We start from the raw sequence: 27799 nt of genomic DNA on the forward strand, positions 1-27799 counted from the left end.
TGGGGACGGTGGTGTGAGGTTACACTGGCACGGTATAGTGGCGCCCTAGCCGGGTCTACTAGACAGCATGGGGACGGTGGTGTGAGGTTACACTGGCACGGTATAGTGGCGCCCTAGCCAGGTCTACTAGACAGCATGGGGACGGTGGTGTGAGGTTACACTGGCACGGTATAGTGGCGCCCTAGCCAGGTGTACTAGACAGCATGGGGACGGTGGTGTGAGGTTACACTGGCACGGTATAGTGGCGCCCTAGCCGGGTCTACTAGACAGCATGGGGACGGTGGTGTGAGGTTACACTGGCACGGTATAGGGGCGCCCTAGCCGGGTCTACTAGACAGCATGGGGACGGTGGTGTGAGGTTACACTGGCACGGTCTAGTGGCGCCCTAGCCGGGTCTACTAGACAGCATGGGGACGGTGGTGTGAGGTTACACTGGCACGGTATAGTGGCGCCCTAGCCGGGTGTACTAGACAGCATGGGGACGGTGGTGGGAGGGTTGCTCCTGAGGCCTGTAAAGCCCAGGCAGGGCAGGCAGCACTGGTGGTGCTGAGCTTTGGGGCTGGTCCAATGGCGCGCCCCGGGCACTGGTGAAAGATAAACGAACAATGACTTAATTATGAGACACAGAACCTTCACTCCAGTGAGGGAGCATAAACCCAGCCACTGGCTTGAGGAGATATTTCAGTGACTGACACGGCCAATTGGATCCATTGAATGTAACAGTGATTTCACAATATGTTTTTTTTTAATTTTATGGTGATGCATCAAAAAGTTCCAGTGGCTGGCCTAGTGCCCAATACATGTGACGTTTCAGAGGCCCAGAACATCCTAGAGACTTGCTTCAATGCAGGGCTTAGAAGAGCTTTTAAAGGTGGGGGAGCAAATGATCTCAGGAGCTGGATTGTACGTGGAGAAGGAGGCAGAATATATAATTGACTGCATGAGGGAGGTCAATTGCATTCAGAAAATACAAAAGAGTCATTACACAAAGACAATTCCTTGGAAAAGGGAGTGGAAGAACTTACTGACTTGCTTAAGGTGAATCACATCTTGATTTTTCCAAGGAGTAGAAACATTGGGAGGGACAGATGTGTTATTCTGGGAGTTATGCAGGGGTGGACTGGCCTGCAGGGTACTCTGGAGATTATCTGGGGGGCCTGTGCACATTGGGCAGGGGTGGACCGGCCTGCAGGGGACACTGGAGATTATCTGGGGGGCAGTGCACACTGGGCAGGGGTGGACTGGCCTGCAGGGTACCCTTGAGATTATCTGGTGGGCCTATGCAGAGTGGGCAGGGGTGGACCGGCCTGCAGGGGATGCTTGAGATTATCTGGGGGGCCTGTGCACATTGGGCAGTGGTGGACCGGGCTGCAGGGGATGCTTGAGATTATCTGTAGGGCCTCCGCACACTGGGCAGGGGTGGACTGGCCTGCAGGGGATGCTTGAGATTATCTGGGGGGCCTGTGCACATTGGGCAGGGGTGGACCGCGCTGCAGGGGATGCTTGAGATTATCTGGGGGGCCTGTGTACATTGGGCAGGGGTGGACCGGCCTGCAGGGGATGCTTGAGATTATCTGTTGGGCCTCTGCACACTGGGCAGGGGTGGACTGGCCTGCAGAAGATGATTGAGATTATCTGTTGGCTTCTGTAGACTGGGCAGGGGCGATGTAGTCAGAAACCCACTTTGAGCAGCATTCCAAAGTGACCTTTCCTGCCAGAGTTCCATGTGGGGAAGGAGTCGATTCTGCAGACCTCCAGAGAGAAAAGGGACATTAACTAGTGAGCTCTTCTCATATATGTTTGATTAGGAACCATGAGACTATTCTAGAAAGTTTCAGATCTTATTTCAGGGCTGGTTCGATAACTTCTTGAAGCCGCTGGTAAGCGAGACACTGAGCTACATCCCGGACACCACTGAACTACTCAATAAGTGGGTGATTTAGGCCACCGCCCAAGGGGCACATTTCTGGCAACCATGGATGTGGCATCACTCTACACAAACATTCCTCACATTGCTGGCACTGAGGCATGCAAGAACAGTCTTGGTGATCATAACCCGCTTGCTGACACTACAGGCAAGTGCGTAGACTTCATCTCGACCCCCAACTATTTCACATGTGGCACTGATGCGTATCGTCAAATGGTGGAGGCAACAGTGGGCACTCAAATGGCATCCCAGTATGAACATGTTTTCACGGCACAGTTAGGGACTGGTATCCTTGCCACCTGGGGCTGCAGAGCCATGAGCTGCATGCGCTACATCGATGAGAACCTCCTGATTTGGGCTGCTGGGGAACAGACCCCCCTAAACGTACACAGACAATTTAATAAATTCCGCGCAGCCATCATCCGCAAACTCTCAGCACCATAACAATGAAAGAGGGCCACCTACAGAGCACAGTATACCTATGCACACCCACACACCATTCATTTAGTATTGGGCTAGACCAGGACTAGAGAGAAGTGCTGCCCCAGTCCTTCTTATGCACTGAAATCTTGTAAATACGACACCTTACTCAAGCTGACCTGTCCTGCGTGAGCGAAGCATTCAACCTCTTAGGCTGCTGTTGCGCCTGATCTGTGGACGCCAGGGAAGCTCAGCGAGTTGCTGCCCATCAGTTCCATCTGTGGGAGGAGGCGGTGCTATTCCATCCCATGATTTACCGCTTAAGTTTGAGAGAAGGCGGCTTTTCTGGCGATGCACACCACATCTGCATGAGAATGAGCGCCCTACAGCTCTCACTGTTGGTACGCGTCAGCTGGATGTCACTTACGTTTTACTCTCTTGCGAAAGAGAACATGCATTAATACTCCCTTGACATCACATGTATTCTCACGTTTTAAAAATAGAGTTTAACATACTCCCAGCTCAGAATCCTATTTGGGGCACTAGATTAGGGTAATAAGACACTGTCAAATAAGTACTCCAAAATACTCCAACACATGTAGAAGTCTGTAACCAAAACCAGTAAGGGTTTAAACAATGATTGTACCTCACACCATAAAACACAATATATAGGACAACCCTACCAGGCATGTACTACACCTATATGTAGCCTAGAATGGAGGGAGGAAAAGCAATGAACAGTGCAGGAAGACTGACGCAGAGGGCCCGCACACTGTAGGTATAATCCGGGCCTGAACCGGTCCAGATCACACATGGACAACGTGTGGAAACAATGAAAACAACAGTGGTTCCTGCCACATCAGTAGCCTCTAGAGGTGAACTCAAGTCATTTCCTACGCAAATGTATAATAAACATCGCTGACAGATGTGTCAATTCTACTTTCTGTTCTAAAAAAACCCCGTGGCCCAAAGGGGGGCCGTGAACAAGTGTCTCTGGCCAGGTAGATGCTATTTCTGTTTCAAGAAAGTTCCCTAGACTTTGTAACGTCTCAAAGTGATGTTCTTACAGAAATCAATGGGACACACCACATCTGTCTGCCAGAGTCATGGGACATGTTGGGTACTTTCCAGTTTAGCCCACAGGTGAAGCAGGTAGGGGCAACCAGCCAGAGGGACCCCCAAAGAAGTGTTCCAGAGAACCAGCAGGTCTGGAAGAGCTGACCGAAGATTGAGCCCAAGGCCCCACTCTGGACAACAGCAATCAATGGCAGTAGGGGGCTCCAAAAACACACTGCTCCTGGACCTAGGAGACCCCCGAGAAGAGAACCAACTACTGGATCAGGGTCTAAGGACTCACAGTGCTAGCTGCTTTGGACTTTGCCCAGGAAGGGCCAGTGCACAGGTGAAATTGGGCGTTTGGATCAGGTCCAGTCAGTAGTGGTGGGGGGCTCTGGTTAGGGTAACTCTAACTAACGACTCAGCAATTACCCCTTGAAGCAGCGCTCAATAAGAAGTGCATGGGATGACGCAACTTCCTGCACTGGTGCAAGAGTGACAGCATCTCGCCACCTGCAACGTCTGCAATAACACGTTGTGCAGAGGAAGGGCTTGCACCAAGGTGGCTACCACATCTGTGCGCGTCCATGTGATGGGACGCCAGGCACAGGACTGGGACGAACCCGCCCTCTTACCTCGCTAGCTAGCCGCTATAACTCTCAGTGCTGTCACTCAGCAAGATGCTGCTGCGCCACTGCAGCTGGTTTTAGCTGTTGGTGGTGGCCCTGTGGGTGTGCTGCTGTATGTTCAGGCACAGCGTGACCCAATGCTACATTATCCCCCTACATACATGTACTGCAACAGCGCCACGATGCACAAGGGCTGCTTGTGTGCTTTATAAATATAAATAAATAAATACTGTATTGCCAGGTGACCATCAGTTGGGAGCGTAACCCCTGCACCACCCAGCCTCTTGATAATGAAAAAGTGGGTAAGAGGGTAGGAAAAGGACAATTGAGGTGACTGCCCTCAGAAGCCAGAGGAATAGTCTCCAAACATGGCAGGAGTGATTCCCCGATTGTGTGAAAGGGTCAGAATTAGCTGTAGAATGCACTTATCTGCCCCACTGTCTGCAGAGATGAAATGAGAGTGAACCCATTGCATTAGGAAAACGGATGGGAGTACACCACTTCTGAATGTCACAGCACCACTCCCTCAAAGCTCCTTCCCAGGTGCACTGAAAACTGGACATATCACCTTCCCCGTTTTTCTGTTGTCCCGTGCTGGAGAACTCCGCACCCAACTCGGAAGACCTAGCCAGTTATCATCCCGTCATGCATGGACCCTTCTTCAGCCAAGGCGTTGAGAAGACCATTGCCATCCAGGTGCAGGAAAGGATCACTCAACACAGGCTCCTACCAGACTATCAATCCAGTTTCTGACAATGATGCAGCACAAGGCCCGCCACCATGCAAGTTATCGATGACGCGCTACACATTCTAGACAATGAGAATACTCGCCTGCTCCTTGCTCTCAAGATCTCTGCTGCCTTCGATACCGTCAAATCCTGACTCAACATCCTCACAACGCAGAAGAGATTCAGCAGAGGCATGCACAGGTTCACCCTTTTGCCTCTCCAGATGGCCCTCGGTATGTCCTTGCGCTGCCCAGTACAAGGCTGCATCCTTTTCCCTGTCATCTGAATCACTGCATGGAACCTCTCAGGGGGACCCCTCCCCAACACTAACATCAAGCCACCCCAATATGCAGATGACACACAACTTTACCCGCAAGTCAATTGCATCAACAACATCAGTCAGCGTAAGCACAGGCTGCCCCTCGCCCAAGCCTTGATGTCAAGCGCCTAGTCGAAACTCAACCCTTCAATGACATTCATCCCCCTAGGAATCCCCAATGAGAATGGCGTAAGCCAGACCCGGCTGATGGACATGAAGCTTAGTGGATTCATGCCTCAAATATCACCCAGTGGAAAATCTCTCTGCTTTTCTCTTCACTGACTTCTGTCACCAAGAAGTCCCAAACAGTAGGATACTACCCTGCACTCCTCTGCAAAGGCAAGCCTTTCATCCATGCCCCGAGTTTCCTAACAGCTTCCCAATCCTCGGTCATCCCCCACATGGACGGTGGCAGCACCCTTCTCCACCTTGGCCACTCTGAAAGTCATACACCGTGCTGCAGCGCACTGCATCAAAGGACTAAGGAAATGCGACCACATCACCCCCATTCCCAAGAAGCATTTCTGGTTAATCCCTTGAAACAACTTAGAAGCTGAGTAACTCACCCCCCCCTGGAGGCCGGCACCCCCTGCCCCAGAAGCTACAACACCCACAGGCTAGAAACAAAGAACCATACACACAGGAAACGGGCCTTTTGCTCTGTGCACCCTGCATCTGGAACAAGGCACCAGCGCACATGGCACTGGCCGCCTCCACCCTGCACTTCGGGCGAGAGGGACCAAAGACCCTACTCCTTTAAGACCATACGTCCAATTTTTGATCACTACACCCAACCCTAATTCTCCCCCTTGTCTGCTCTCCCTTTCCCCAGGTCCCCTAATCCATCCCAGCTCCTCTGCTACCCCTGCACCCCAACTGTAAGGCCTTGGATGCGTTCCTTTTGGGCAGTGCTATTTTGCTTCCAAGTTAGTTTTGCACTAAGTCCCGTCCTTACACACACACACACACAAGGGAGAAAGCCCATTTATTTTATGTTGTAAACTTTTGAGGAGACACAAAGGGTTGCAGGAGAGAGGACAGAGGACACTTTGTATGTGTGTTTTCTTTTACTTTTATTGAGGGAAAGTAAGGGTAGAAAGAAAAAGGCGACAGAGGGTGGGCCTAAAACATTCCAACGCAAATGAAACAACTAGGGGTCCACGAGGCACTGCAATGGGCACCTCGTCTTTACTGCGAGGCATTCACTGGGCAGGTCTTTACCAGACAGAAAATACATCCACGCGCTTTCCCTCGCTGCATGCCCCCTTTCTGCACTGCCAAAGGTCTTGTAAGGGGTTCCACCCCATCACTTGCTCCCACGAAGAGGGAACTCCCCCATCTCTCTCCCTCCCCCTATCCTGATCTCCTTTCCGACACATAGATTTCAGGGATTTCAGGGACTTCTGCTGTGTCCTGTCCCTTCCAGTTTCTTCCTCCGGGTCATGCCCTGCCATACCCCAAGTCCACGCTCCTCACCCACCAACGACATGCTCACCCCACCCTCTTTCCAAGTGTAGCCATCCCACTCTTCCTTTTAAGCGCAGTGAAGACTCTTGATGCAGGTACATCAAGGTAAGTACCCACGCTGCAAAGGTGGCTTGGTAAAGGCATGCCACCCTGTAATCTAATACTATGGCAAACCGGTCACTAACCTCCTGCAACAGCCACCAAAACCTCCATCACACACATATTGTGGGTTTGTGTTCCTTTGCACGTCCTCCAAACCTCCAAGAGCAGACAGAATCTCACCTTGGGATTGGAGGACTCTGACTTGCCCACCAAAGAGAAGGGTGTCCACCAAACCCAGGCGCAGTTATTGACTACCAGCTGGTCCTGTGGGATACCACAGGAATGACGTATGCTGAGGACTGGATTTGGTTTCTGTCACAAGAAAGCCTGGGCTAAAGTTCAATCACCTTAGTACTGGCAGCTTCTCTTTGCTCTGAACAACACCAGTGAGTAAACACCACCTGCCATGTGCTCATGGCAGGCAGCGTTTACAATGGATTCCTATGGAATACCCTCGCTTTTTGCTAGTGTAAAAACAGGCAGATTCTATAGGAATGCACAGAATTTAGGCCAGCTTGAAAGTGTCATACTCGGGTAAATGCTGGTGTAGTTGCATTGCAGAGAGAATTGGGGGGTGGCATAAAAGGATATTCTCTTTCCAGCTCCCTCTCTGCCATAAACATGAATTATGATATGGCATAGGTTCAACTGTGTGCGTAACATTGTTACACATGCCTTTTACGCTACGCCATAACCACCACTCCCATGTCTGTCTTGCAGACAGTGTGCTATTTCCACGCATGCTGTAAAAGGGTCATGAGGTTGACCCTCTGAGGGTAGAACAGGGACCTCTTTCCATCTGGGGTAGGAAGCCTACCAGGGTGTACGTCAGAGTCAGCCGTACCCCAGAGGTGGGCTGAGGGAGAAGAGGGAGCCCCAGTCCTTAAACTCCCTAACTTTGGCCTGATCTTGTTACCGCTGCCTGTCACCCAATACCTGTCACCCCGTAATGTTGGGAAGAGCTCTCTTTTCACTTGAGAGCCCAAAACACCAACATGCACTGTGTGTTTAGGGGAACCCAGAGGACTGCAGTACAAAGCCACTGGCTTAGAAGTCAACCAAGAATTCCTGGTGACCGTCGTTCTCCAGCAAAGATCAAAGCAACACAACTTACTACACTCCAGGGAAGCAGCACACCAAGCAAACGCCAGCCATGGCAAGCAGAGACCGGTTCATATGCCGCGTGTGGAAAGGAAGTGAGGACTCCCAACTATTGACCCCCACCGTCCTGTCCCCTAGGGATGAGAGCGGGTGTAGATTGGCCCATGCAATCAGCAGAGACGCAGAACCAATGGACGGGGTTAGCGGCGAAGGACAGGCAAAGGTACCCATGGATGTGGCACAGAGTGGGAGGTGAGCTCAGAAGATGTGCAGGTCGACCAAGAGACCAGACGAAAGACGATGGTGGAGCAGAGTGCTGATGAGTCTGTTGAGGAGTTGGGCGAAGGTGCAGGTGAGGTATTGTGTGTGAGAGAGAGTGGTGGCAAGTGGAAAGAGTGTCACTGTGATGGTGAGAGTGCATCTGACAGTGAGTGGTAGTAGAGGAGGGTGCAAAGGGGTAATGTGAGAGTATACAGTGTGAGTGAGATAGAGGGAGGGAGAGAGAGAGAGTGTGTGTGTGAGGTAGTTGAGAAAGAGCGAAGGGATTTGTAGAGGTGCAGTTTGGAGGTAGAGGGAAGTGGTAGAGATTTAAGAAGAGTGGAGTTTGAAGAGCTTGAATGGGCAGAGGAGGAGAAAGGTGGAACCAGAGAGTGAAAGAGACCACTTGCTTTCTCAAGAACAGCGAAAAACCAAATCAAAACCCTTGAAACATCTATTGGAGTGGTAAGATTCTTAAGACCATCTGTGACAATACACAGACACTGGATCTAGATGACAGGTTGCCCGTTTGGAATTGTTCCTGTCTGCAGACCAATTTCCAGTCCACACTCTCCTCAGCAATTCTTCTGGTTTTGTAAGACTCTAAAGGGGTGTTTTAATGTGCAGTGCAAGCATTATCCCCAACTTACATATATCTGGAGAACAGCGAGTTGTTCACCCACTTATTTCGGTAAGACTTGCTAAGGAGTTTCCTCAAGTCCATCCATGTGGCACCTGTCTTGAATGCACTTTCTGCTTAATTAGGGTCTCCCACACACCACCACAAGTACTGTGCTACCCAGTACCCCCTGGATCTGGCAAACTCTTTTCGGGATCCAGTCAAGTGAACAGCTTCTAACTGGGCTGCTCCTTCATTCTCATTTTAAAGATCGGAAAAGGTTGGACTGGCCTAGATTTGTTTGTGAAAATCCCATGGAGACAACTGGACTTTTCCTTCTCTATATTCTAGTTGACATACACCACTGGGGTTCGTGAACGCATGTATAGTGGAAGAACATCAGGAAAGTGACCATGATCCATTGTTGCCCAGTTTGGGACTAACCATGCAAACACTTTACACTGTAACCTGTCAGAGAAGGGATTGCAAACATCTGCAACGGTCTAAACTCGATATGAACCTAACTAATCCCGCCTGACAACCATTAACTAATTATGCCACTTCACCGATCAAATCTATTCCATTAGAATTGTACAATGACTGTGTCACCAGATCCAAAGCTTCTGTTACTTCTGTGCCCAGAGTTTATAGCACAGGGTTCCCGCATAGAATGAGATGGTTTGACAGGAAACATCTGGGTCACATACTGAGATATCAAATACTGGCAGATATTGGCAGGAAAGCTGTGCCGGGAAAGAGACCTAATGAACAGATAGATGGAGGAATTGGTGACTTTAAAGAATGCTTCCCTGTCTGGAAGGAAAAGGGAGTATCGGGCAACGGTGATGGAGGTGTGCTCCACTCCCAAGCCAATCAATCACATGACAGCCAATACCTGGTTTACTTGTGTTAATCATTTGTATAACCCTAGCAGTGATAATGACCCTGAGATAAGTCATATCATGATTGGCAGGCGTTCATTCCGTGTCAAAAGGCATCATGTGAGCCCCCATTTCTAACCTGTAATATTGAGGAAATGAGTAAAGGCGTCATGTGAGCCCTCGCTTCTGACATTTAATATCGAGGAAATGAGTAAAGGCGTCATGTGAGCCCCCGCTTCTCCTTTAATATGGTGGAAATGAGTAAAGGCGTCATGTGAGCCCCCCCTTTTGGTCTTTAATATTGAGGAAATGAGTAGAGTCAGGTGAGCCCTCGCTTCTAACCTTTAATATTGAGGAAATGAGTAGAGGCGTCATGTGAGCCCCTGCTTCAGACCTTTAATATTGAGGAAATTAGTAAAGGCGTCATGTGAGCCCCTGCTTCAGACCTTTAATATTGAGGAAATTAGTAAAGGCGTCATGTGAGCCCCTGCTTCTAACCTTTAATATCGAGGAAATGAGTAAAGGTGTCATGTGACCCCCCCCTTTTGGCCTTTGATATTGAGGAAATGAGTAAAGGCGTCATGTGAGCCCCCGCTTCTAACCTTTAATATTGCGGAAATGAGTAAAGGCACCATGTGAGCCCCCGCTTCTGACCTGTAATATTGAGGAAATGAGTAAAGGCACCATGTGAGCCCCCACTTCTGACCTTTAATATTGAGGAAACGAGTAAAGGCGTCATGTGAGCCCCCACTTCTCCTTTAATATCGAGAAAATGAGTAAAGGTGTCATGTGAGCCCCTACTTCTCTTTTAATATTGAGGAAATGAGTAAAGGCGTCATGTGAGCCCCCGCTTCTGACCTTTAATATTGAGGAAATGAGTAAAGGCGTCATGTGAGCCCCAGCTTCTCACCTTTAATATCGGGGAAATGAGTAAAGGCGTCATGTGAGCCCCCACTTCTCCTTTAATATCGAGGAAATGAGTAAAGGCGTCATGTGAGCCCCCGCTTCTAACCTTTAATATCGAGTAAATGAGTAAAGGCGTCATGTGAGCCCCCGCTTCTGACCTGTAATACTAAGGAAATGAGTAAAGGTGTCATGTGAGCCCCCGCTTCTAACCTTTAATATCGAGGAAAAGAGTAAAGGAGTAATGTGAGTCCCCGCTTATGACCTTTAATATTGAGGAAATGAGTAAAGGTGTCATGTGAGCCATTGCTTTTAACCTTTAATATCGAGGAAATGAGTAAAGGCGTCATGTGAGCCCCCGCTTCTAACCTTTAATATTGAGGAAATGAGTAAAGGCATCATGTGAGCCCCCGCTTCTGACCTTTAATAGAATGGAAATGAGTAAAGGCGTCATGTGAGCCCCCGCTTCTGACCTTTAATATTGAGGAAATGAGTAAAGGCGTCATGTGAGCCCCCGCTTCTAAACTTTAATAGCGAGGAAATGAGTAAAGGCGTCATGTGAGCCTCCACTTCTCCTTTAATATCGAGGAAATGAGTAAAGGCGTCATGTGAGCCCCCGCTTCTAACCTTTAATATTGAGGAAATGAGTAAAGGCGTCATGTGAGCCCCCGCTTCTAACCTTTAATATTGAGGAAATGAGTAAAGGCGTCATGTGAGGCCCTGCTTCTCCTTTAATATCGAGGAAATTAGTAAATGCGTCATGTGAGCCCCCGCTTCTGACCTGTAATACTAAGGAAATGAGTAAAGGTGTCATGTGAGCCCCCGCTTCTAACCTTTAATATCGAGGAAAAGAGTAAAGGAGTAATGTGAGTCCCCGCTTATGACCTTTAATATTGAGGAAATGAGTAAAGGTGTCATGTGAGCCATTGCTTCTAACCTTTAATATCGAGTAAATGAGTAAAGGCATCATGTGAGCCCCCGCTTCTAACCTTTAATATTGAGGAAATGAGAAAAGGCGTCATGTGAGCCCCCGCTTTTGACCTTTAATATCGAGGAAATGAGTAAAGGCGTCATGTGAGCCCCCGCTTCTGACCTTTAATATCGAGTAAATGAGTAAAGGTGTCATGTGAGCCCCCACCTCTGACCTTTAATATCGAGGGAATGAGTAAAGGTGTCATGTGAGCCCCCGATTCTCCTTTAATATCGAGGAAATGATTAAAGGTGTCATGTGAGCCCACACTTCTCCTTTAATATTGAGGAAATGAGTAAAGGCGTCAGGTGAGACCCCGCTTCTGACCTTTAATATCGAGGAAATGAGTAATGGTGTCATGTGAGCCCCCGCTTCTGACCTTTAATATCAAGGAAATTAGTAAAGGCGTCATGTGAGCCCCCGCTTCTCCTTTAATATGGAGGAAATGAGCAAAAGCGTCATGTGAGCCCCCGCTTCTAACCTTTAATATTGAGGAAATGAGTAAAGGTGTCATATGAGCCCCCGCTTCTCCTTTAATATCTAGGAAACGAGTAAAGGCGTCATGTTAGCCCCCGCTTCTCCTTTAATATCGAGGAAATGAGTAAAGGTGTCATTTGAGCCCCCGGTTCTAACCTTTAATATTGAGGAAACGAGTAGAGGCGTCATGTGAGCCCCCGCTTCTGACATTTAATAACAAGGAAATGAGTAAAGGCGTCATGTGAGCCCCCGCTTCTAACCTTTAATATTGAGGAAATGAGTAAAGGCGTCATGTGAGCCCCCGCTTCTGACCTTGAATAACAAGGAAATGAGTAAAGGCGTCATGTGAGCTCCCGCTTCTAACCTTTAATATCGAGGAAATGAATAAAGGTGTCATGTGAGCCATTGCTTTTAACCTTTAATATCTGTGAAATGAGTAAAGGCGTCATGTGAGCCCCCGCTTCTCCTTTAATATCGAGGAAATGAGTAAAGGCGTCATGTGAGCCCCCGCTTCTAACCTTTAATATTGAGGAAACGAGTAGAGGCGTCATGTGAGCCCCCGCTTCTGACCTTTAATATTGAGGAAATGAGTAAAGGCGTCATGTGAGCCCCCGCTTCTGATCTTTAATAAAAAGTCAATGAGTAAAGGCATCATGTGAGCTCCCGCTTCTGACCTTTAATATCGAGGAAATTAGTGAAGTCATCATGTGAGCCCCCGCTTCTCCTTTAATATCGAGGAAATGAGTAAAGGCGTCATGTGAGCCATTGCTTTTAACCTTTAATATTGAGGAAATGAGTAAAGGCGTCATGTGAGCCCCCGCTTCTAACCTTTAATATTGAGGAAATGAGTAAAGGCGTCATGTGAGCCCCCGCTTCTATCCTTTAATATTGAGGAAATGGTTAAAGGCGTCATGTGAGCCTCCGCTTCTCCTTTACTATCAAGGAAATGAGTAAAGGCATCATGTGAGCCCCGCTTCTAACCTTTAATATTGTCGCATACACTCTTGTACACACACCGGACAATACTGCCACTCCTGCCCGTGCTCACCATGCCCAAAATTCTAGAATCACTATAGCTCGCCCCGCTCCCTCTGTCCCATCTCATTTGCCCTTCACATCTCGGCACTCACATGGGCCCCCTGATGACTCGCATGCACTTGCACGCCTCAGCCGCAACAGAACGCTCTCCAGGTTGCGTCCTTTCTTGCATTGGCAGCTTCCTTGGCACCTAGGTTATCGGCGAAACGCTACTATGTTTCCGCGTCGCGTGACCAGCACTGTATGCTCACGTGACCCAAAAAACCAATCATGTGATGCGGCAGCACGTCATGTGACGGGAAGTAATGCCAGAACCGCGAGTATTTAATCGCGGCTTTCCGTGGACTCATTGCTTCACAGCTGTTCCTTGCAACCTGTTTGGCGTTACGTGTTCGTTTGGATTTCTTGACTTTTCTGGATTTTTGACCTCGGCCTGTTTATTTGGACTTCGCGTGGATTATCTTGCTGGCCTTGTTACTTTTGGATCACCTGTGTATCGAACTTGGACTGTTTATTGGACTGCAAAACGGATTTCCCTTTTTGCATCTGGCTTTCCTTGGAACTTCAAGCTTCACAGTATCAAATCCCGCTCTTGTCATCAGGTGGTGCTCACGCCATTTTTGGGACTACTATCTATCTGCCCACATGATTCCTTGACCCCTACCTCATAGGTTCACTACCTTTCTCCTGATCCCTCTGGTAAGACCTTTTTTTCACATTATTTAGTACTGTCATTACTGTCATTTGCTTGGTACTTATTCAGTATTTTCTTGCAGCGGATTGGGGTCCCAGAGGTTCTCGGTTCCGGAGTTGACCATCTCTATCTGTGGCCTCAACGGTCGCACAGGGAGTGACTTTGAGTTCTCTTTGTTTGGCATTTGGGGACAGAGGACTCTTCTGCCTACACGACATTCAAGTCTCAACAAATATTGAGGAAACGAGTAAAGGCGTCATGTGAGCCCCCGCTTCTAACCTTCAATATTGAGGAAACGAGTAAAGGCGTCATGTGAGCCCCCGCTTCTAACCTTCAATATTGAGGAAATGAGTAAAGGCGTGCAAAGGATTAGTAAAGCCCCAGGCGTGGACTAAATTGAAGCCGATTTGTTAAGGGAGAATATTGAGATCGGGGCACCCCCTTATAACTACATTCTTTTTAATGCATGAATTGCTAATCGAGTAGCAAGCAATTGTTGGCAAGGTTCGAGAAGTGTATATATAGATGTAAATATGAGAAAGGATACATGGAACGTGAGGAAAGTTGGTGAGAAGAGGGAAACTATTTTGCGTAGGAGGCAGCCACTTTTAGAAAAGGGATAACATTTTCAATCATTTGCCTGGCGGAGAGGAGGGGCGGAACACAACTTACTTTTCTGCCACCATCCTTCCTCTACATAACACAAATGCGCCAGCATTTGTGCCTGGAGAGATCCCTATGGGAGCATAAAACAGGAGGAATCCGTAACAATCCAATGTACACGGCAGTGTCTACAAATACGGTGAAATGCTGACTGACATGCTCGCATGTCGGGGAGCGTTTAATTGTAACTGTAAAACTTGCGTACCATGCACGCATGGTAAGCAGCGTTCACAACTGAAAGTAATTGGGACCTGGCAGGCCAGCACACACTTTGCATTGCTGAGCGCAAAATTGCAGGGCAAAAGGCAGCGTACGTGCATGTTGCACAACATTTAATCGTACCATGCGTCCATGGTAAGCAGCAGTCTCAACTACAAGTAAACGTGGGCTGGCATGTGAGCAAGCCAGGCAGCATTCACTCACTTTCACTACGCTGTGCAAATGAAGACAGTGGGGGTCTTTCCGAGTAGGGCGGTAAGGGTTAACGGTCACCGGTAACGAGACCGGTGCCGTTAAACCCTTACCGCCCTATTCCGAGTTCCCTTTGCGGGTTGGTACTTAACGCCTGCTTTTTGCAGACATTAAAAAACCAACCCGCAAAGAGACCTAGGAGCTAATTACGGCACCGTAATTTACGGTGCCGTAATTAGCGCCTTCCCCATTCCCATTGAGCCCTATGGGGCAAAAATGGGAATGGGGAAGGGCCCATGGTGAATGGGGAATTACCGACCCCGCCAACCTTGGAATGGGGCAGTAATTCCACCATTCACCATGGCGCAATCGGAAAAATAACGGCGCCAACCAAGGCGCTAATAGCGTCTTGGTAACGCCAGTGTCGGAATGAGGCCCAACCGTCACATTTTGAACTGGAGCAGCATGAGCTTCAAACTGTACATGTGACGGGCTAACGGCGTGTAAAACAGCTTATAACACGTCTTTGATATTAGCTGTTTCAACATATCTCACTTGGTCATGGAAAATAAGAGAATATTTTATATATTGCATGGATCTGAACCTTGAAGTAATGCATAAGTATGTTTAACATATTCAATGCTATTTTTTTTGGTATGATGAATTTGTGACGTTTTGACAAATGTTTTGGAATAATAATTTGATGTTTGATGTAAATATTGTGTGATATGCTTGTATAGCTAATCACCAGAAAGAAAGGTCACATAATGATAGAACCTGCCCTTATCAGTAGTTGATATTTGAACCCATGAAGGAACCCCACGTTTACAATGTGGGTGTCCCTGATTCATCAGAAAGCCCCATCATTTGCAGCCCTCCCATCTGAAGTAAACATAATCACTTTCATTGCCAGTGACAAACCATGTCAAGTTCATCCAATGGAAGTTACCCCAGGTGGCCCCTGCTTGGGAGTCCAGAGTCTTGCAATGCACCTTCTCGTTCAGATTTCCAACTGCACCTTATGTTAGGACTCCTGGATAAGAAGAGCTAAGGTTTCTGTTAAACAAGTAGTTAAAATCAAATAGTCACACCACTTAGACAATGACGAAGTTCCTTGCAGTCTGATAAATAATACAGAATTAACACTTGTTCTTAAAGATTGCCGGACAAACCTTCCCCATAAAGTTATACCTAAACATATGACTGTATTAGAGGGGCACGATTCTATTAAAGCTCCAATCTCTCATATAAATATCAACTTCAAAACTCAGTCTGGATCAGCCCGGTAGGTGGTTGGACCCCGAGGTCAAGTCCTAAAAATAAAAGTGGGGGGACTTATCAACAAACGCAATGGGATGTGACGTCCCCAGAATTAGCATATCAAGGTGAAATATGAACATTTCATTAAATTGGCTTTGCATAACCACCCAAATTGTTTTCCAAGAACCAATACAAATATTTTCCTTGGAACATGCAGTACCTGCAAATGAGACATTTCACCTCTGGTTGTTTGGAATTTTCCATCCGGTTATATAGTGCAGTGTTGAAGTGTCCTGCCGGCAAACCGGATGATTGCAGTTCGATCCCCAAAGTCGGCTTTAATTCATAAATTCAAGGAAGAGTTCAATGTTTCTCATTTTAGCTGGAGGGACTGAGTCCACCCTCTGAAAAAAGTGCGGGTACCCTCGACTTTAGCCCTGGACCCTGCAGTCTGTTTGGAAAGATATTTAATTTGCGTCTTCAACACCAGCATGGCGGCCAACACTGCCTGACCATATTTCTTTAGAATGCACGTAGCACTCTTTACCCCGGAAAGAGTTTCAAGAATTTGTTCTCAACAACTCAATACATGTTGGTCTTGTAAAGAAAAGACAGTTCATTTCAAGCACATGATTTTTGAGTGTGAATTGTAATATAGGCTTTGCTCTCAAATGTGGTCACTGTTGCGACAAATATTTACATTCCCTGCCCCTTTAGCTCTTGAAAATGTTATGTTGAATTTGCTTCAGTAACTCTGATCTGAGGTATATTAAATCTATTCATTTATTGAATGTATCTATTTCCAAATGATTCCAAAACATTGCAAAATTGCAAAAAATCGCAATTTAAAAGCTTGGCGGAATTTATATGCTCAATTGAAAACTGACCATCGAAAATGTTTTGATATGAGCAAAGACCAGTTAAAATGGGCTCCTTTTGTTATGTCTTTGAATTCCAATCTGGTAACTCAGGGTGTGAAGTATACCTCTTGTTCTGTCATCCTTAATTCCCTAAAAGTCTGTGTTGCCTTTATTCGTGTTGTCTCTCTTTTATGTAGTTAACGTTTCGTGAAATGTTTTACCTTCATGTTGTTCTTACAGATTTTTTTTGCGATTTACTGTTTTACAATGTACATAATTATTTGATTGCCATCTCTGCAGGGTAGTCCTTTTTTCTTGTGTTTCTAATTATATATTTCATGGCTAGTTTTATGGGTGAGATAGTAAATCTTATCAGTTTCCTTCAGTACCTAACCAGTGATTTTTTAAGAAAGTTAATAATCCGTTGCCTATTCTATGTATGTGCATGCAGTAGTTGAAATTATAATAAAAAAATATTAAACAAAAAGATCTCATATTTTGTCAGGTTGCTTTATCATGTGACTTGGTGCCGTGAAAGACAGATGTTTTGACCAATGCGAAGTCTGATCATTTTCCATTTGTTATCATTAATTTAAATAGAGCATTGAGAGCCTTTGCACCTTTCTTGTTTCACCTTCCTCTTTTCGCTTAATGCTCTTTGATGCTGTATTAATCGCCCAAACCTAAGGGGAGATGGGTCTCTTTTTCTGTTTTTCTTAATGCAGAGGCGAGCGGGGTCATGGTCCTGAGTCTGATTGTTCCATGCTTGACGGTATGCCGGTGATAATAATAGCCTCCCGTGACATGTCTATTCATCTCTATTCAGGGTTCAGCACCGCCAAAGGTGACCTGGTGCGGTCCATCCTCTACCCCAAGCCTGTCCATTTCAAGCTGCACCGCGATGCCTTCCGGGTGATCCTGTGTCTCTTTGGAGCTGGCATAATTGCAATGATCTATTCGGTGGTGATATATGCCGAGCACGGTGTAAGTAAAAAGTCCTCCAGAGAAGAGAATGGGAAGAGGTTCAGTGGCAGTTTCAAGATCCAAATACATGGCCCCTTTCCTTGCACCAATAGAAAATATGGGGCAAAGAGAGTCAAATAGATGAGCACTTCAAGTCAAAGATGTATGTTGCTATACCATTTGACAATCGGGCCTCATTCCGAGTTCGGAGGTAACCACGCCGCTATTTGCAGCATGGCTGCCTCCGAACTCGTCCAAACTCCGGCTTGGTGAATGGAGTAATTACCGGTCCATTACAAAGTCGGAGGAACCAGTAATTCCCCATTCACCAGGGCCATTCCCGATTCCCATTTGAGCCCCCACAGGGCTCAATGGGAAGGGGGAAGGTGGCAATAACGGTACTGTAAATTACGGTACCGTTATTGACCCCGGTGTCCCTTTGCAGGTCCCGTCCTTAACGCCTTCTAAAAGCAGGCATCAAGGGATGCCCCGTAAAGGAACTCGTAGTAGGGCGGTAAGAGTTTAACGACACCGGTCTCGATACCGGTGACCGTTAACACTTAACGCCCTACTCGGAATGAGGCTGTCTTGTAACACCTATGCCGTGCGGCACCTTGGTATGTTACTATCTCTTATCTCAAAAAAGGTATAGAGTGATTTATTTAAAATTTGTTTTATATTTCTAAATGTGAACCTTTCACAATACATCATGCATAAAAATAGTAACATAGAAAGAAAACCACATTGTAAAAACCAGCACATAAAAGCTGAATTGGTCAAACAATTATTCATCAATTGAACTATGTGTATATTATAATCTACTGACAACTCACAGGGTGTAGAGTTCCACAATCTCTGTATTCAAAAATCATACAATATAGAATTGTATAACTGCTATCCAGATGTGTACTCATAATACATGAGGAGTAGGATTATGAATGTATGAATAAGGGTTAAACAGGAAAAGATGAGAAGTACTTCAGACAGAGATTCTGATCTCGGGCCCACCAGGGGCTGCTGATGGATGGTCCGATGCTTTTTGGCCCATGTCATTGGGCCCGTTACCTAAGCCTTCCAAGACAGTTCGTAATTTAGGTGTAAAGCTTTCGGAATCCCTGTTTATGGAGGCTCAGGTTAACTCAGTGTATGGTGCAGGCTTTGTTAAGCTCAAACAGCTAAAGAAAGCCCTCCCGTTTATTTCAGGTAAATGTCATGCTCAAGTAGTGGCAGCTTGTGTTAATGGGAGACTAGATTATTGTAATGCTGTTTACCTGTGCACAGCCTGCCTTTCTTATGCAGCGCCTGCAGGTGCTACAAAACGCAGCAGTGCGTTTGGTTACCCACTTTCCAGCCAGAGCAGGAGTAACGAAGACTAGACAATCTCTCCATTGGCTCCCGGTTGAAGCTCGGGTACAGTTTAAGGCACTTTGCATTATGCACTGTGCACTAAGTGGAAATGGATGCTTAGTCATCCACGATAAACTGGTTAGACATAGCCTGGTGCATTCTTTGAGATCCTCTAATGCAGCACTCCTTCAGATACCCAAGTACAGGAAAGAACGTTTGGGTTGCCAGGCCTTTTCAGTGGCCGGCCCCATGCTTTGGAATTCGCTGCCTGAAAATTTGTGATCAATTGGGGATTTCTTATCCTTCAAAAGCATCTCAAAACATTTCTCTTTAGATAAAGGTCAGAGATACTTACCCCATTTGACACCTGGGGTTCGTTTACATCTATCCGGACTATCAGTTGTTTGAGCGCCATGATGCCTTGAGTGATAGATGCATTTTAACAACACAATCCTAATTTGCACCAGCCAGTGCATTTTATGTCATCTGGCTGTGGGAGATTGCAAAGGCCAGCTATCATCGACTTGCATAATGCTTATATGGCCATGAGAAAGTGTACCATGTCATAAAAACCAAAGGAGTGGGATCCATGCCAAATTGTAAAGGAAAGAAAAGAATTTTTGGAAGAGTAAATGCTACTGCAAGAAGCCCATGTGCAATTCTGCGACTATGTCTTTTTCCACAGTGATGTCTCGTCTTTATGTCCAGTGAGTGGACAAGCGGCGTAGCATTGCAATTTAGTGCTATACAATGGCCGAACATAGGTGCATTCTGACAAGCATTTCAGTGCATGTTCCAACCTTTACCTTGTGTTGGTGCATACCTGATTCTGTGCTTATCTTCAATGATGTGTGCTTATTTCACCAGCGATCCGTGGGCGATACCATAATCATGGCGATGTTGATGATGACTATGGCGGTGCCACCGGCCCTCTTGGCCGCATTGTCCGTGGGAGTCATGTACGCCCAAAGGAGGCTGAAGATGAAAGGAATCTTCTGCATCAGCCCAGATCGGATCAACGTGTGCGGACAAGTCAACCTCGTCTGTTTCGACAAAGTAAGTGCACCTTCTTCAGGTTCTCCTTGGTTTCCACACTCGGCAAACCAAGGAGAACCTGAAGAAGGTGCACTTACTAATCATCAGTGCAGTCGGATCACTGCACCCTGCGAGTGGTTTCCACACTTGATCCGGCTGCACTGATGATTAGTAAGTGCACCTTCTTCAGGTTCTCCTTGGTTTCCACACTCGCAGGGTGCAGTGATCCGGCTGCACTGATGATTAGTAAATGCACCTTCTTCAGGTTCTCCTTGGTTTCCACACTCACAGGGTGCAGTGATCCGGCTGCACTGATCATTAGTAAGTGCACCTTCTTCAGGTTCTCCTTGGTTTCCACACTCGCAGGGTGCAGTGATCCGGCTGCACTGATGATTAGTAAATGCACCTTCTTCAGGTTCTCCTTGGTTTCCACACTCGCAGGGTGCAGTGATCCGGCTGCACTGATGATTAGTAAATGCACCTTCTTCAGGTTCTCCTTGGTTTCCACACTCGCAGGGTGCAGTGATCCGGCTGCACTGATGATTAGTAAATGCACCTTCTTCAGGTTCTCCTTGGTTTCCACACTCGCAGGGTGCAGTGATCCGGCTGCACTGATGATTAGTAAATGCACCTTCTTCAGGTTCTCCTTCGTTTCCACACTCGCGGGGTGCAGTGATCCGGCTGCACTGATGAACAGCAGGCAGAAAGGGCAGGAATACACTCCTTATATCACACACACTCTCTCTCTTTCTCCACCCTCCATACTCTATCCCCCTTGACCCTTCTTCTCCCTCTGTTTGAGCTTCCCATTGAAGGCATTCTGGTGGAAAAGGGAAGCAGAGGCTTAGCAGGGAGGGTGTGACTGCAAATATCCAGAGTCTTGCTGTATTTTGGAAATGACGTGTGGGGTGAGATGTGAGGTAAGAATCAGAAAGGAGGCACTGAGATGGGGAGTTGGGGTCTGGTTACGTAATAACATTCCACAGACATAAAATAAGCATTCAACCAGTACATCACAGACAAGTTAGAAACATAGAAAAACAAGAGTAAACATGAACAACTGCATCCCACGTAATAGTCTACACTGCGAACACCCTCACATTTAGAAATGATATTATATATATTGTAAGGATCAATGTTCTTGCAGTTCACCATTACTACTGACATCCATTCGTTACAAAACGATTTCATTAATGAGCAGTGATGTTTGAGCCCTTATCCCTCCGTTCTCAAGGCCCTTACATCATGGACATATAGTTGGCCATGTTGCCGTGCAATACATGCACGAGTGTTTAAGCATGTCAAAACATGTGTGATCTTTACACAACCTGTGCATTCTAGCATTGGTTGGGATCTTCATTCTTTAATTTGTGTTTATTAAATTAAGGTCAATGGTTAAAAAGCAGTTTCGCTTGTTTCCTCAGAAATTGAATGAGGTAACATAGTGTTGTCACATATGTCAGAAGGAGCCGAGGGTATTCCTTCATGCATGCCGTCATTTCCAAATAACTAAGATGTTTAGACCGGTCCCAATTCAATCATGTTTCCTTCAGTTTCCTTGTTTCATGTGGGTTATTGAACAGTACACTGTGCCCGAACGAATCGGATTCAGAATCACCTCCCAATCCAACTTGTGCTAGTCTAATGGAGGGAGGAAGCCCCAATCCGCTTTACAATCAAATATATTCACCTTTCTCACCATATGAATTGTTTTGTACATTTCTAATTTCTTAACGTATGCTAAGTTATTAGCACTATGAAAACTATTTTCACCCTCCAAGTGTAACCGGTTCAGTCAGACTACCACATCACACCCTCCAAGTGTAAGCGGTTCAGCCAGACTTCCACATCACACCCTCCAAGTGTAACCGGTTCAGCCAGACTTCCACATCACACCCTCCAAGTGTAAGCGGTTCAGCCAGACTTCCACATCACACCCTCCAAGTGTAAGCGGTTCAGCCAGACTTCCACATCACACCCTCCAAGTGTAACCGGTTCAGCCAGACTTCCACATCACACCCTCCAAGTGTAACCGGTTCAGCCAGACTTCCACATCACACCCTCCAAGTGTAACCGGTTCAGCCAGACTTCCACATCACACCCTCCAAGTGTAACCGGTTTAGCCAGACTTCCACATCAGACCCTCCAAGTGTAACCAACCAAGATTGAAGTTCAGGACAATGTCCATGTTATATAAAAAGTTCTGAATAACGTTCTGTTTGTACAATTTTGTGACAGGCCAACATTAAAGCCTTGATTTTGATCAAAATATGAAGGTTTCTAAACACTTCAGAGTTCACGTTTGATATAAAATAGCCAAGATCGATGATTTTGTTGACTTCGTCTGTTGGTTTATTGTCCAAAGACCCTCCAATGTGATTCAATGCACATGATTTGGACTGTCTTCATGTTTACTTCTAAGTTATTGTCTACTACGTGTTTCCGTTGGAGTCCAATTCGGGGCTGGTCCAATCAAATCAATTCATCCACAAAACATAAACACTGAATCCTATGTCTGGTTCTTTTCAGCGGAACATTGTTCACAGAATCACTTGAGTGTTTTAATGTGTCTGCCATATTCAATTAAACAATGTAGGATCCAGCAGAAACCCCGCCTAAGGCCCACCAAGATGGTGATGTCTCCACTATGTCAACTCCAGCTTAACAGAGACTGAAGTTTTAGATTCAATGTTCCACTTATTTCATAGTCTCTCATTTCGGCCCACAGAAGCTCTCCACAGACTTTGTTGAACTCTGCTTTGAGATCTAAGTAGATCACAAAACAAGGAGAGATCTCTTGATGTTAGTGTTTTTTGTTAAAACAATGTAATGGAATGTAATGTAAAGCTATTTCTAGAGAGCGAGCTAAGGCCATAAGACATCTAGGAGCTGGTATGAGATAAGGTGAGGACTGATCCGAAGCAGGTTCAAAATATATATATTTTCAGGCTCTTGCGAAACTGAAGATGCTCAGAGATGTCATGGAAGTGTGTCGGCAGAGAGTTCCGCACAGTGGGCACCAGCAACGAAAAAGATCTTCCCCAGCAAGAAACCTACAGCACAATGGAATACATAGCAGGGCTTGAAAAGAGGAAGAAAGAGTTCTTGCAGGCTTTGAAGAGTCAGCTTTGAGAACAACAGACACCAACTAGATACTAGAGCCGGTTCCCCAACCAAAGCCTGTTTGCTATATAGACAAGATACTCTTCTTCCCAATCCAATTGGTCAATTCTTTTAACAGGATATTAACAAAGATCTTACCGGGACTGTGTAATAAGCAGTACTTGAATAACTGCATTACTCAGGCTTCTTCTAACTGGAAAGAGTTGTTTTTCATGTTAAGAGAACTTCATAGCCCCGAGGTTAAGATACCAGATATGTTGGTCAGGGATCAATATTGGTGCATTAGTATCCAACTGGCTCTCCTTTAGAAAGTTGTTACTTAAAGCAGATGTCTCTCCCAGAAGCGACTTGGCCTAGCCCCTCCTGTTGATCCTGTTCCATTGGATGGACTCATTCCTCCCTGGTTTAATTTTAGGGAGGTATCGGTTTCTGAGGTGGGAATTGTGATTCAGTCGTTAAGAGCAATACATTGTACGGAAGATCCGTTAATTACTGACTTTGTGAGTGGGTCTCTCTTGTCTGCATCAGTGCCCTCCTGTTGTAGCAAGCATGGATTATGCCTTTGTTAAAGAAAACTTCATTGGATCCCAACATTCTTATAAATTATAGACCAATTACTAGTGTTGCCTTTATGCTCAGGATATTGGATCGTGCAGCTTGCCTTCAGCTACAAGCACACACAGAAAAGCATATTTTTCTTGGGTCAAGTCAATCGGGCGGCCGTGCTTACCATGGCACAGAGGCTGCCCTTTTAGACCTGAATGCGACTATGATGCACATTATGGATAGTGATAAGATGGCCCTCCCTAGTTTATTGCATCTTTCAGCAGCATTTGTTCTGGTTGATTTTAATGTATCTCTCTAAGAAGTCGGCTGATTGAATTTTATCGTTTTTATCTGGTCGACTGGCAAGAGATTTTCATAATTCCTCTGAGCTCCTCAGTGGAGTGTCACAGGGTTTTTTCATCTCGCCCACTCTTTTTAATCTTTTTATGAAAACTTTATTCGACATTTTAGATGAGCAGGATATTTTATACACAAATTATGCTGATGATATGCAAATTCTGATTCCGCTCACGGGTGATTGTCCGACTGATGTCATGAGAGTTGTAATGGTTTATTGATAAGCCACCCCCATTCATCTACCTCGCCCTTAGACCGGCCATTAACTCTCTTACTCTCAGGTGGCACTTGCACAATATTTCCCTGTATGGTTCCTGGGATTTCCCACCTTTACATTCTCTATATGCTCCTTATGCATGGAATATGAGAGACACCTCCTCTATGTGTAGGTCCAGATGTGGGAATATGAGAGACACCTCCTCAAGGCAAAGGTCCAGATGTGGGAATATGGGAGACACTTCCTCAAGGTGTAGGTCCAGATGTGGGAAAATGGGAGACACCTCCTCAACGTGTAGGTCCAGATGTGGAAATATGAGAGACACCTCCTCAAGGCATAGGTCCAGATGTGGGAATATGAGAGACACCTCCTCAAGGCGTAAATCCAGATGTGGGAATATGAGAGACACTTTCTCAAGGCATAGGCCCAGATATGGGAATATGGGAGACACTTCCTCAAGGTGTAGGTCCAGATGTGGGAAAATGGGAGACACCTCCTCAAGGTGTAGGTCCAGATGTGGGAATATGAGAGACACCTCCTCAAGGCATAGGTCCAGATGTGGGAATATGAGAGACACCTCCTCAAGGTGTAAATCCAGATGTGGGAATATGAGAGACACTTCCTCAAGGTGTAGGCCCAGATGTGGGAAAATGGGAGCCACCTACTCAAGGTGTAGGTCCAGATGTGGGAAAATGGGAGACACCTCCTCAAGGTGTAGGTCCAGATGTGGGAAAATGGGAGCCACCTCCTCAAGGTGTAGGTCCAGATGTGGGAATATGAGAGACACCTCCTCAAGGCATAGGTCCAGATGTGGGAATACGAGACACCTCCTCAAGGTGTAGGTCCAGATGTGGGAATAGGAGAGACACCTCCTCAAGGTGTAAATCCAGATGTGGGAATATGAGAGACACTTCCTCAAGGTGTAGGTCCAGATGTGGAAATATTGGAGATATTTCCTCAAGGTGTAGGTCCAGATGTGGGAAAATGGGAGACACCTCCTCAAGGTGTAGGTCCAGATGTGGGAATATGAGAGACACCTCCTCAAGGCATAGGTCCAGATGTGGGAATATGGGAGACACTTCCTCAAGGTGTAGGTCCAGATGTGGGAAAATGGGAGACACCTCCTCAACATGTAGGTCCAGATGTGGGAATATGAGAGACACCTCCTCAAGGCATAGGTCCAGATGTGGGAATATGAGAGACACCTCCTCAAGGCGTAAATCCAGATGTGGGAATATGAGAGACACTTTCTCAAGGCGTAGGCCCAGATATGGGAATATGGGAGACACTTCCTCAAGGTGTAGGTCCAGATGTGGAAAAATGGGAGACACCTCCTCAAGGTGTAGGTCCAGATGTGGGAATATGAGAGACACCTCCTCAAGGCATAGGTCCAGATGTGGGAATATGAGAGACACCTCCTCAAGGTGTAAATCCAGATGTGGGAATATGAGAGACACTTCCTCAAGGTGTAGGCCCAGATGTGGGAATATGGGAGACACTTCCTCAAGGTGTAGGTCCAGATGTGGGAAAATGGGAGACACCTCCTCAAGGTGTAGGTCCAGATGTGGGAATATGAGAGACACCTCCTCAAGGCATAGGTCAAGATGTGGGAAAATGGGAGCCACCTCCTCAAGGTATAGGTCCAGATGTGGGAAAATGGGAGACACCTCCTCAAGGTGTAGGTCCAGATGTGGGAAAATGGGAGCCACCTCCTCAAGGTGTAGGTCCAGATGTGGGAAAATGGGAGACACCTCCTCAAGGTGTAGGTCCAGATGTGGGAATATGAGAGACACCTCCTCAAGGCATAGGTCCAGATGTGGGAATACGAGAGACACCTCCTCAAGGTGTAGGTCCAGATGTGGGAATAGGAGAGACACCTCCTCAAGGTGTAAATCCAGATGTGGGAATATGAGAGACACTTCCTCAAGGTGTAGGTCCAGATGTGGGAATAATGGAGACATTTCCTCAAGGTGTAGGTCCAGATGTGGGAAAATGGGAGACACCTCCTCAAGGTGTAGGTCCAGATGTGGGAATATGAGAGACACCTCCTCAAGGCATAGGTCCAGATATGGGAATATGAGAGACACCTCCTCAGGGTGTAGGTCCAGATGTGGGAATAGGAGAGACACCTCCTCAAGGCATAGGTCCAGATGTGGGAATATGCGAGACACCTCCTCAAGGTGTAGGTCCAGATGTGGGAATAGGAGAGACAACTCCTCAAGGCATAGGTCCAGATGTGGGAATATGAGAGACACCTCCTCAAGGTGTAGGTCCAGATGTGGGAATATGGGAGACACTTCCTCAAGGGATAGGTCCAGATGTGGGAATATGAGAGACACTTCCTCAAGGTGTAGGTCCAGATGTGGGAAAATGGGAGCCACCTCCTCAATGTGTAGGTCCAGATGTGGGAAAATGGGAGACACCTCCTCAAGGTGTAGGTCCAGATGTGGGAATATGAGAGACACCTCCTCAAGGCATAGGTCCAGATGTGGGAATACGAGAGACACCTCCTCAAGGTGTAGGTCCAGATGTGGGAATAGGAGAGACACCTCCTCAAGGTGTAAATCCAGATGTGGGAATATGGGAGACACTTCCTCAAGGTGTAGGTCAAGATGTGGGAATATGGGAGACATTTCCTCAAGGTGTAGGTCCAGATGTGGGAAAATGGGAGACACCTCCTCAAGGTGTAGGTCCAAATGTGGGAATATGAGAGACACCTTCTCAAGGCATAGGTCCAGATATGGGAATATGAGAGACACCTCCTCAGGGTGTAGGTCCAGATGTGGGAATAGGAGAGACACCTCCTCAAGGCATAGGTCCAGATGTGGGAATATGAGAGACACCTCCTCAGGGTGTAGGTCCAGATGTGGGAATAGGAGAGACACCTCCTCAAGGCGTAAATCCAGATGTGGGAATATGAGAGACACTTCCACAAGGTGTAGGTCCAGATGTGGGAAAATGGGAGACACCTCCTCAAGGTGTAGGTCCAGATGTGGGAATATGAGAGACACCTCCTCAAGGCAAAGGTCCAGATGTGGGAATATGAGAGACACCTCCTCAAGGTGTAGGTCCAGATGTGGGAAAATGGGAGACACCTCCTCAAGGTGTAGGTCCAGATGTGGGAATATGAGAGACACCTCCTGAGGGTGCAGGTCCTGATGTGGGAGTAGGAGAGACATCTCTCCAGGGTGCAGGTCCAGATGTGGGAATATGAGAGACACCTCCTGAGGGTGCAGGTCCTGATGTGGGAATATGAGAGACACCTTCTCAAGGCATAGGTCCAGATGTGGGAATATGAGAGACACCTCCTCAAGGTGTAGGTCCAGATGTGGGAATACGAGAGACACCTCCTCTAGGTGTAGGTCCAGATGTGGGAATATGAGAGACACCTCCTCTATGTGTAGGTCCAGATGTGGGAATATGAGTGA

At 46.7% G+C, this 27799-nt stretch overlaps 1 protein-coding gene across 3 annotated transcripts in view; it reads left to right on the forward strand.

The window, feature by feature from the left end:
- Nucleotides 1-27799, forward strand: part of LOC138491108 (probable cation-transporting ATPase 13A4) — a 1567030-nt gene that overhangs the window by 835770 nt on the left and 703461 nt on the right. For 2 of the 3 annotated variants that reach the window (XM_069617430.1, XM_069617432.1), the window contains exons 11-12: nt 17610-17767; nt 19961-20149. In XM_069617430.1, coding sequence (XP_069473531.1) covers nt 17610-17767; nt 19961-20149 — 347 coding nt within the window. The remainder of the gene's footprint in view (nt 1-17609; nt 17768-19960; nt 20150-27799) is intronic. The other variant, XM_069617431.1, reaches the window with a different exon arrangement.

The sequence above is a fragment of the Ambystoma mexicanum genome, chromosome 10 (assembly GCF_040938575.1).
Source record: "Ambystoma mexicanum isolate Mex_15411 chromosome 10, UKY_AmexF1_1, whole genome shotgun sequence".
NCBI lineage: Eukaryota > Metazoa > Chordata > Amphibia > Caudata > Ambystomatidae > Ambystoma > Ambystoma mexicanum.